This window comes from Passer montanus, unplaced genomic scaffold (assembly GCF_014805655.1).
Source record: "Passer montanus isolate IOZ18808 unplaced genomic scaffold, ASM1480565v1 scaffold171, whole genome shotgun sequence".
Lineage (NCBI taxonomy): Eukaryota > Metazoa > Chordata > Aves > Passeriformes > Passeridae > Passer > Passer montanus.
The window spans coordinates 564,619-574,863 of NW_024364382.1; the positions used below are offsets into that span (position 1 = coordinate 564,619).

A 10,245-nucleotide genomic window follows, 5' to 3' on the forward strand; every position below is an offset into this window, starting at 1 on the left:
AACCGGCGGGGTCCGGGGGTGCGGGGCGGGCCGGGGGCACGCCGGGAGGCGCGGTGGGTCTGGGGATCCCGGCCCGGCTCCGCCCGGCGTGACCCGCGCCCGCTCCCCAGCTGCGGGACTTCCTGCTGGTCTACAACCGCATGACCGAGCTCTGCTTCCGCCACTGCGTCTGCAACCTCAACTACCGGCTGCTGACGGGCCGCGAGGTGAGCGCGGCACGGGGCCGCGGCCGGGCCCGCGGGCCGGGCGGGCCCTGACCCCCTGTCCCCCGCAGGAGTCGTGCCTGGACAGCTGCGCCGCCAGGCTGGTCCGCGCCAACCACCGCCTGATGGGCGCCTACGTGGGGCTGGTGCCGGCGCTGCTGCAGCGCCGCGCCGCCGAGCACGGGGCTGCGGCGGGGCCGCCGGCAGCCGGAGCGGCTGCACCCCTGCTGCCCGGAGCCCCGGGCTGCAGCAGCGTTGCACCGGGCCCCGGGAGCCCCCAGCAGCGGCTGGGCCGGGCCGGGCACCAGGGCTGGGGCACAGGAACCGGGGCAGGGCCCCCAGCCCTCCTGGTTGTGCATTTCTGGGAAGTGGATTGCGAGTACCAATAAAACATCTTCACAGGAACGCTCAGTGTGACACGTGGGGAGGCACCAGAACCCTGGCCTGGGGTCCCTGTTGGGTGTGCTGGAGGGAGACCAGGGCACAACTGGGGATCCAGGGAATTGCACTTAAATGTGAGACAGATGTCTCCCTGCAGTTCTCAGTGCAGCTGGCTGGTGCAGAGCAGGCACTCAGACAGGGCCGGCAATGCCAGTGCTGCCAGGCCCGTGGCCCCAGCTGAGGGCACGTGTGTGCAGGGTCCCTGGGAGGGCCTGGCCTCTCCTCTCCCCCTGCAGCCCTGGGCAGGTAAGCGGCAGCCCCAGTACAGAAATAAATCGATATATTCGTGTACAAAACATGCTCCTGCAGGCGCGGCCGGGCGCTCCCGCGCACATAAATAAGGCCCGGCCGGCCTCCCCCAGTCCTGCCCGCGGGGCCAGCGCCTGCGCCGGGGCCTCCCCTCCCGCGGGACCCCCGGGCTGGCCGGGGTCACTTGAGGTCCACGTCGAAGTCCAGCACCAGCAGCTTGGTCTCCTCGGTGCCGTTGCGGCTGCCCACGGCGCACACCAGCTTGGTGTTGGAGGCGCGGATGCGCCACACCACGCCCCCCGAGCCGCCGCTCTCCAGCGCCACCAGGTTCCGCACAAACTCCCCCGTCTTCAGGTCCCACAGCTTCACCGTGCCGTCGTCAGAGCTGGTCACCACGAACTTGGAGCTGAACTGCAGGCAGGTCACTGCACTCTGGTGCTTGCTGGGACCTGTGGGGAGGCACCCGTGAGCCCCTGGGGCAGCCACTGCTGTGTGGCATGGGTGCTGCCACACAGCTGGCACCTCAGGGGCACCCAGCCCTGGCTTCTCAGGGACTCCCACCACTCTGCCCCAACACAGCCCCAAGGGCAAGGAGCTCGCTGCCTCCCTCCCACCCCCAAGGGAGAGAGCTGCCCCTTCCCAGCCCCCAAGGGTGAGGAATCCCCTCTCACCCTGCAGCGTCTGCAGGCACTGCCCCGTCTTGATGTCCCAGATCTTGACCGTGGAGTCGGCGTTGCCGGACACGAGGATGTTGTCGCGCAGCTCCATGCCGCTGGTGAGCGACTGGTGCCCCATCAATGTGTGCAGGCAGTTCCCACTCTCCACGTCCCACACGCGGATCGAGGTGTCCAGGGACCCGCTCACGATGTGTGTCCCATCAAACTGCCAGAGAGGAGGGGTCCAGCTCAGTATTGAGGACAGCAGTGTCCCTGGTTTGGGGTGCAGCCCACAGCTCTGGCAGCCCCTGGTTTGGGATACAGCATCCCCAGTTCCAGCAGCACCACCAGAGACCCCAGTGCAGCAGATGAGACAGACTCATGCACTTCCTGGCTTTTTGGGCTGTAGAAATGCTCCAGGAAAGGGGCATGGAGGAATGTTTAGTGTCTATGTCCACAGCATGTGTGTGTGGGAAGTGGAGTCAGAGGGGCAGAGACTTTCCCCGCAGGACACAAACATGGCCCATGTGTCCTTGCAGGGCAGATACATCCCCGTCAGGACACACACGTCCCTGCAAAGCTCACAGGGCCTTGCATGACACAGGCACAGCCTATTTGTCCCTACAGCACATGTGGGACCTTTGGCACAGCTTGTGCCCATGACTGGAAGGCAGGGGAGCGATAGGGCAAGCCAGCAGGAAGGCAGGTTGTGCCTGAGGGAGCAGGGAGGGCAGGTTGTACCTGCGAGGTTGTGCCTGAGGGAGTGGAGAGGGCAGGGGAGCTGGAGAGGGGAAGCAGCAGGGAAGCAGCACTCCGGGGCCGTACCTGCAGTGAGTAGACGCGGTTGGTGTGCCCCTGCAGTGTGTGGGTGCAGCTCTCGCTCTCGGGGTCCCACACCTTGACCGTGTAGTCGTAGGCACCGCTGACCACCTTGTTGCCGTCGTACTGGACGCAGCGCACGGCTGCCACGTGGCCCATCAGCACGTGCAGGCACTGCCCCGTCTCGATGTCCCAGAGCCGCAGCGTGGCATCCCGGGAGCCGCTCACCACCCTGCAGGGGAGGGGACGCCTGTGTGGGGCCCAGCTGCCAGGGCAGCCTGGGGCTAAGAAGGCTGAGCGCCCGGGTATCCCCCTCCCAGGGCACTCACAGCCCTGCCGTACCTGTTGCCGTGCAGGTGCATGCAGCGCACCGTGGAGGTGTGTCCGTACAGCGTGTGCACGCACTCGCCGCTGTCAGCGTTCCACACCTTGAGCGTGCGGTCAGTGGAGCCACTGATGACAATGCTGTCCCTCATCTGGGAGGACCAAACCCCCCCAGTGTGGCCCACCAGCGTCTGCACACACTGTGGGGAACAGGACATGGGGGACAGGTGAGCCTCTCACCCCTCCCCACCCCTGAAACAGCACAGAGGAGCAGCACAACTCCCTGTCCTTGCCATAAAGGGCCCAAACTGACCCCAGGAGTCAGGGTGAAGCCCCACCTGTGCCCAGCACAGGGAGATGGTCCCTGCCCCAAACCCCAGTGGCACGGGTGACAATGCCACACTCAGTTCCCTGGTGACAGTGATGCTCACCTCCCCTGTGACAGCTGACCACACTTTGAGCGTGTTGTCGTCGGAGCCGCTCACTATGCGGTTCCCGCAGAACTGCAGGCAGGTGATCACGTGGTCATCGTGGCCCTTCAGTACCTGTGGGAGTACAGGAGTGTGTGGGGGACAGTGTGGCACCCCCCAGCCAGCAGGACCCCCCAGCACAATGAGCAGTGGGAAGGCAGCAGGAGCTGTGGGGAGGAAAGGCAGACGGGTCTCCAAATCACCTGCAGCCCCTGATGCTTCTGCAGGGCAGCAGAGCTGGGGTGTGGGGTGTGTCTGGCAACTGCTGCAGGGGCAGGGGTTACAGGAGAACAGGGAGTGGGGGGCTCAGGAGCCCAGCAGCAAGACAAAGGGTGGTGGGGACTCTGTCCAGGGGCAGATCACCTGGGTTCTGGGACCCTGCACAGATCACAGTTGAGCCCTGTGATGCTGCACCTTCCCTGTGTGCTGGGGCTGGCTGCAGCCCTGCATGTGGCCTTGGAGAGGGGCAAAGGAAGGGACCCCCTTCTCCAGGCCCAGGGAATCTCATTTCTGCTGCCCCCACTGCTCTGAGCAAGCTGGATCTGCTCCCCATGGCAGATCCTGTATCAGCTTCCCCACGCCAGTGACCTGGGGTCTGTCCCCAGAGAGACCCCACCAGCCCCTCAGCTCTCCCTGGCAGGGGCACTCCCAGGCTCACCGTGGGGACCACGGCTCCCCAGAGCCTGTCCCCGCTGGGACACCCAGCCCTACCTTGGGGGGCCGCAGCTCCCCGCTGCGCCAGTTCATGTCGATGCGGTGCTGCCGCAGGAAGGCGAATTTCCAGGGGCTGTACATGAACCCTGGGCTGAGCAGGCGTCGCTTCCGCAGGTGTAGGGGCTCCTCGATCCCTGCAGGGGACAACACAGTGGTGCCTCACCCAGTCAGGCCTGGGGTGGCCCCCCAGCCCCCACCCGGGAGCACCCCCACCTTCCTCACGGCACTTCTCCCTCCAGAGCAGATTGTCCTCGGCCAGGACCCTCCAGTAGCGGCAAGTCTGGGCGGCACGGAGCAGGTCCCGTGGCTCCAGGAAAGACAAGACGTACAGGGCCAGCTGCGGGGGGACAAAGGTCACAGAGGGGTCACCGGGGGCAGTCAGGTCAGGCCAGGCCGGGCCCCGGGTCCCCAGGCTTCACTCACCTCCTTGGGCAGCAGGGAGATGAAGTCCCGCTGGAACTGGGGCTCGATGACCTGCATCATGTACTTGATCTGCGCCGGCTCGCAGCGGTCAATGAGCTCATCCAGGGCCAGCAGCTTCTCGGGGCCGCTCCAGCGCTGCAGGGGGACCCCCAGTGACCCCCGGCTCTGTGTCCCCAGCCAGCCCAGCCACAGCCCCGGCAGCCAGGCCTCTTGTCCCAGGCCAGAGCCTGAGGCAGGTGGGAGTTTGGTGGGTCACAGGTGCTGTGTGACAGGTGACAACACACCTGGCCAGAGCTGAAACCTCCTCTGTGTTTCCTCACACAAACAAAACTACCCAAAATCCACTGTGGGCCCAAGCCCTGCCCGGAGTGGGGACCCCTCAGGGTCAGCTCCCTCCCCTCATCCCAGGCTGCCTGGAGCCACCAGGTGAGCCATACCTGGAAGGTGCGGAGCCAGTCCTGCAGCTCGGGTGGGGGGGCCACCGAGGGGATGTGCCGGCGCCGGGCCTGCCCCACCTTGGCATTGCGCAGGTCCCCAAAGGTGGTCGTGGGGCTGGGTGTACAGGGACCCAGTGTCCTGGGACAAACACCAGGCACAGGTGAGGCCACGGCACAGCTGGCATACACCAGCACTGCTCTGAGCCACAGTGCTCCAGAGCTCCTGAAACTGGCTCCTGCCAGTGGGAGCTCCACCCCACTGACCCCTTCTCTTTGCTCCCACCCTGCCGACCCCTTGCCCAGCCATGCAGCCCAGCCTGCTCAGCAGACAGGCAAGTGGTCAGGGCTGGATCTCACCTGGGCCAGCCCCTGCTCAACCCAAGTGGCTCCACCATCCTCCTGGGGAGGGCAGCAGGAGCTGTGTTGCCCCAGCACACAGAGCCCCCCTGACCCTCACCTGCCATAGTCAGAGCCCTTGCACAGCTTCTTCCCAGGGGACAAGGCCCGGCCATCTGGCCCATTCTCTGACTTCCGCTTCATCTGCGGGACACAGCAGGTTGGAGTGGCTGGAGAAACCCGGGCAGACCCCTGCAGACCCCTGCCCACAGCTGAGCCTTGTGGACCCCCACAGGCCACCCACCCAGAACCGACCCCTGCAGGCCCCCTGCCCAAGGGGACAGACCCCCACCTGCTCTTGCTTTCTCCCTCTGGGGTCCATACAGCAGCAAAGGATCCCCACACAGGGCAGGGGGCTGCAGCAGGGCCAGCCGGGGCTGGGCACAGAGGCAGCACCTCCTTCCCCCACCCTGTGACCAAGGACCCCCGTGGAGGGCAGGGGTCTGCACGGGGGCTGCGGCAGCCCCAGCAGCCAGGCAGCATGGGACCCCAGCCCGCGTTTACCCTCCCACAGGTGCCCCGGGCACCTTGGGGCGCAGGTGCCGCAGCAGCCCCCCGTCCCCCGTGCGCTGCAGGTAGTCGATCCACCGCTCTCCCAGCGTGTAGTACAGGTACACGTTGCTGCTGTCTTCCCCCTCCTCGCTGCAGCAGCTCCCTTCCTCCTCCTCCTCTTCTTCCTCCTCTTCCTCCTCCCTGGTGGACCTGGGGGGCTCCTGTGGTCCCCGCTCCCCAGAACCATCGGGGTCTGCTCCAGACCTGGGGGTACCCTTCCAGGGGCGCTCCGGCTCCCAGGGCCCTGGCGCCTCCTCCTCCTCTTCCTCCTCTTCAGCCACCACCTGAGCAGGGAAAAGGCAGGGGAGCAGGGCTGACTCTGCAGCAGCCTTGGAGAGACCTCCGCTCTCCTGCTGGAGACCCGGAGCAGGGCAGGGCAGGGAGTGCTGCTGGATGGCTGCCAGTGAGAGCCACGGCCCTGCAGCACAGGGGCTCCACTCAACAGCACTGGGCTGCAGGACAACCACAGCCACGAGCTCCAGAATCCCCCAGATGCAGTTCTGCCTGCTCGCCACGAGCTTCCCCTGAGCCCCCCCAGAGCCAGACCTCCTCCCTCGTCCTTGCACCTGGCAGCAGGGACCCTTCTGCACCCACCTGTGCCGCAGGTGCCCTGTGGTCCTCCCTGTCCCCCAGGGGCGTGGGGCTGGCCCGGGGGGGCCCCTCGGGGCCGGGGCACCGCCGGCACGTCATGCGCTGGCTGTTGAGCTCCAGGATGCGTGTGGTAATGCCCTTGACGTGCAGCAGGTCATCCAAGCAAGTGAAGCCCTTCAGCTCCTGCGCGGAGGGAAGTCAGCCCTGCCCAGAACAGAATCCCTCCTGCTCCCAGAGCCCCCTGCCCGAGCGGCCCCGCAGGGAGCAGTCACAGCGCTGTCAGAGGGGGGCAGGAACCACAGCTGCCAGCCGGGGTAGGGGCACTGTGCCCCCAGAACAGGATGGGGATGGGGAGCGAGGCTGCAGCTCCAGGCAGGGGAACAGCTGGACACGTGCAGATAACACACGGGAGGCACCCACGGCCCCGGCCCGGCCCCGACCGGGGCTCCGCTGCCCCCGCCACCCTGCACGGCTCCCGGAGCGCCGGCCATGGGAGGAACCCGGCGGGGCCGGGCTGTCCTGGGGCAGGGCTCGACAGACAACGGGCAGCCCACGGGCCGGGGAGGGCCCGACCGGCCCTTCCGACCCGGCAGGGCTCGTTTGACGGTGCTGCTGCCCACGAAGGGCTGCAGCAGCGGCACCGCCCGGGGCAGGCCCCGCTCCAGACCACCCTCCCTTTGTGTCACCGGTTTCTGCGCTCCCGCCTCCCGGTGTTCCCCAGCGTACGTGTCCGCAGCATTCGGACATCCACGCCTCTACCTCCTTTCCGAGCCCCAGACACGCCAAGCGCTCCCGGCCCCGCCTCGCCCATCCCGGTAGCATCGGGGCACGGCTGCCGCGCCCGCCGGGCCGGGCCCGCGGGGCCGCTCCCTCTGCCCCGGCCCGGGCACCCTGGCCGCAGGGTCTCGGCCCACCATGGCCCGTGACGGCGCTCGGAGGCAGTCGGGGCGCGGGCCAGCCCCGCTCCCCGCGGCCCCGCACTCGCCCCGCGGCCCCCACCCCGGCACCGACACCGCCCCGGCCGCCCCCGCCCCGGGGTCCCGGGCGCGGGGCGCCGTCCCCGCCGCTCCCCCCGCCCCGCACCTCTCTCTTGCGGACGATACCGCGGGCACGGCGGCGGCCGATGCCGCTGAGGGCACCCTCCAGCTCGGCCACGCCGGCGCGGTTGATGTCGAGCTTGGCCCCGGCGGGGCCCGGCCCCGACATCCCGGTACCGGTCCCGGGCGCTGCCGCCGCGCAGGCCCCACAGCACCGCGCAGGCGCGGCCCCGCCCCCACACGCGCAGGCGTAGCTATGAGGAAGCAGCGGCTTTATTGGTGCTCGCGCGCGGGGGCGGAGCCAGCCGCCGTGGCCCCGCCCCCGGCCCCGCCCCGTCCCGGTCACCGGCGCTTGTACAGACACGGCCGCAGGCGCAGCCCGGCAGCGGGGCCCGGCCGCGCCGCGCCCGCCTTGGCGAACTCCAACACGTAGAAATAGGAGCTGGAGAGGTCCTGGGGGCGGGGGGACACCCGACTCTGTTAGCGATACCCCGGAGCCCCCGGCCCCTCCAGCACCACTCAATGGTCCCTCCGCAAACCCCGGGTTCCCCTGCCTCCTTCCAGACCCCCAGTGTGCCCAGACCCTGGCTCCAAAGCCCTTGTGGGGACTGAGTACCCCAGCCCCAGCGTGCTCCTCTAAATGCCCAACACACCCCTCATCAACCCCACAGCACAACTCCTCCAGGCCCCGGGACCCCCAAGCCCCTCCCGGGCTGCACACCCACCGCCAGCCCCCGCACTGCAATCCCAGTGCGCTCCCGGCCCCCTCATCCCCTCCCCAGCCCCATCCAACCTGCGTCCCAACCTGCCACAGCGTGTGCCCAGGGCCTCCCCCCAGGACCCCACTGCTGTGTGTACGTGTGCCCCCGTTCCCCACCTGCAGCCCCCCATGCACCAGTCCCTCCCACCTCCGTCTGCTTTCACCAACCCCAGGTCTGCTCCACGCCAGGCTGGGCCCCAGTACCCCCCTCCCCAGACCCCTCCCTGGGCTCCCCGGCTCCGGGTGCACCCGTGCCCAGCCCTAGGCACACACCTTGGAGACGGTCTTGAAGCCCAGCTGCGCCATGGCCTTCAGGAAGGCACGGATGTCCTCGAAGCGGCTGGCCACCTCGGCCACCAGCAGGGTCCCCCTGCGGTCACGGGAGCTCTGAGCAGGGTGCCCGGCACCCCCAGGACGCTGCTCAGCATCCCTGCCCCAACCCCGCTGCCCCACGAGCTCTGCCTACCCGAGCTTGAGCACCCGGTTGGCCTCTCCCAGGATCTCCTGCAGGTTGGTGCCCATCAGCGCCAGGCAGAACACGGCCACGTCCACCGACTCAGCCGCCAGCGGCACCTGCCCAGCCGGGGACAGCCCCGGAGGAGGAGGATGACGGCTTGGCCTGGGAGCCGCCCTGCACACCCCCGGGAGCAGCAGGAGGATGGCGATGTTGATGGGGCTGGGACACGCCCCCGGAGCCCCCAGGCTTGTGCCCCAGGCACACCCCCAGCTTTCGAGCAGGCACGGCCGCGCTTCCCCCGCACGGGACCCTCGGGTCATGGTCCCCGCGCGCTGCCCGTACCTTGGCCATGTCGCAGACGGTGACCCGCGGGCTCAGCGGCACCAGGTCGAAGCAGTGCACCTGGTTCTTGACGCTGGCGGCCAGCGTGCAGTCCCCGCAGCCGAAATCCGCCACCACGAGTGACGCGGGGCTGGGGCAGGACGGCGGGCTCAGAGCGGCGCCTCGGCCCCGCTGCGCTCCCGCCACCACTCCCGGGCCCCCCGCTCATCCTCGGGCCGGCCCCGGCTCTCCGTTCAGCCCCCCCGCTCGCGGCCCCGCTCCGTCCTCCCCGCTCCGTGCTCGGCTCCCGCTCACCGGCGGCGCAGGTAGCGCACGATGCGCTGCACCGGGCGCTCGGGCCAGCGCCGCACCTGCCGCTCGAAGCCCCGGTGGTAGAGGTGGAAGGCGGCGGGGTCGGCGCGGAAGAGGCGCGCGGCGTCGCGGCTGGTGCCGGTGTAGAGCTGCTGGTTCAGGTAGCGGAACCGGGCGCCGAGCAGCCGCTCCTCCATCCGCGCGCGCAGCGCGGCCGAGCGGCCCGAGCGGGGCTCCGGGGCAGCCTCCGCGGGGCTCGGCGGCTCCGGGGGGCCCGGCCCGGAGCCCCGCTCCCCGTCCGACCCCGCCGGCGGCTCCTGCTGCCGCTTCTGCCGGTTCCGCCGCTGCCGCCGGCTCAGTCCCGCCGGCTTCCCGGACTGCTCCGCCGGGCCGCCTGCGGGCATCAGAGGGGGCTCAGGGCGCGGCTCCTCCTGCCCCCCGGGCCCCGGAGCCGTCCCGGTACCTGTGTCCGGCCGCTGCCCAGCCTCCCGGGGCCCGTCGGGACCGGCCGGGAGCTCCCCGGCCGCGGCCCGCGCCCCGCCGGCCTTCTTCCGCTTCCGGGGCCGCTTCCGCGCCGCCTCGCCGTCCCGAGCGGTCCCGGGCAGCCGTCTCTTCCGGGGCTGCTGCGGAGAGCGGGCCGGTAACTGCCCCGCGCCCGGACGGCCCGGCCCGCCGCCCGCATCGCCCGCTTACCGCTCGGCCCGGGCCCTCCGGGGCGCCGCGGGGCAGCGGCTCCGCTGCATCGCTCCAGCCCTGCTCCGCGAACATGGAGCGGGCACCCTAGGCCGGCACCGGGACCCACGTGCTCCCGCCCCGGAGCGCCGCGGGAACAGCCCCGCCTCGCGGCCCGGAGGACCGGGCGGGGACAAGGCCGGGTGACCGCGCCCCCGGGCAATTCGGCACGCCCCGTTACCCCGCGTCCAGCCCGCCCGACCGCGCTCCGCGGCGCCGCCCGGTGCCGTGTGGCGGCGCCGTGCCCGGTGCCCCGCCCCCTGACCCACCCGGTGCCGTGGGCGGAGCCGTGCCCGGTGCCCCGCCCCCTGAACCACCCGGTGCCGTGGGCGGAGCCCTGCCCGCTGCCCC

General features: G+C 70.0%; 3 protein-coding genes across 5 annotated transcripts in view; 1 reads left to right on the forward strand and 2 right to left on the reverse strand.

Moving 5' to 3' along the window:
- Positions 1–608, forward strand: part of TIMM10B (translocase of inner mitochondrial membrane 10B) — an 805-nt gene extending 197 nt beyond the window's left edge. Inside the window, exons 2-3 of the mRNA XM_039704284.1 lie at positions 111–206; positions 275–608. Of these exons, the coding sequence (XP_039560218.1) occupies positions 111–206; positions 275–592 (414 nt within the window). The 3' untranslated portion in view covers positions 593–608. The remainder of the gene's footprint in view (positions 1–110; positions 207–274) is intronic.
- Positions 609–907: 299 nt separating this feature from the next.
- Positions 908–7,591, reverse strand: LOC120499965 (F-box/WD repeat-containing protein 7-like). 3 transcript variants are annotated; one of them, XM_039704276.1, is made up of 13 exons: positions 7,359–7,591; positions 6,279–6,458; positions 5,660–5,968; positions 5,194–5,276; positions 4,737–4,875; positions 4,300–4,434; positions 4,090–4,213; positions 3,874–4,010; positions 3,124–3,237; positions 2,711–2,892; positions 2,375–2,600; positions 1,565–1,775; positions 908–1,342 (listed from the first exon to the last, which is right to left on the reverse strand). In XM_039704276.1, exons 1-13 carry the CDS (start codon positions 7,479–7,481, stop codon positions 1,074–1,076), a joined length of 2,232 nt encoding a protein of 743 aa, XP_039560210.1. In that variant the 5' UTR covers positions 7,482–7,591; the 3' UTR covers positions 908–1,073. The 3 variants fall into 3 exon arrangements, with proteins under 3 accessions (XP_039560210.1, XP_039560211.1, XP_039560212.1); XM_039704277.1 differs by having other exon boundaries at positions 910–1,342; positions 6,279–6,479; positions 7,359–7,374; XM_039704278.1 differs by lacking the exons at positions 6,279–6,458; positions 7,359–7,591 and having other exon boundaries at positions 910–1,342; positions 5,637–5,762.
- Positions 7,570–10,119, reverse strand: RRP8 (ribosomal RNA processing 8). The gene is given in 8 exon segments (XM_039704279.1): positions 7,570–7,765; positions 8,346–8,442; positions 8,539–8,645; positions 8,872–9,001; positions 9,166–9,556; positions 9,626–9,728; positions 9,731–9,785; positions 9,856–10,119. Coding segments are annotated over 8 exon segments (1,044 nt in total). The 5' UTR covers positions 9,906–10,119; the 3' UTR covers positions 7,570–7,654.
- Positions 10,120–10,245: the final 126 nt, after the last annotated feature.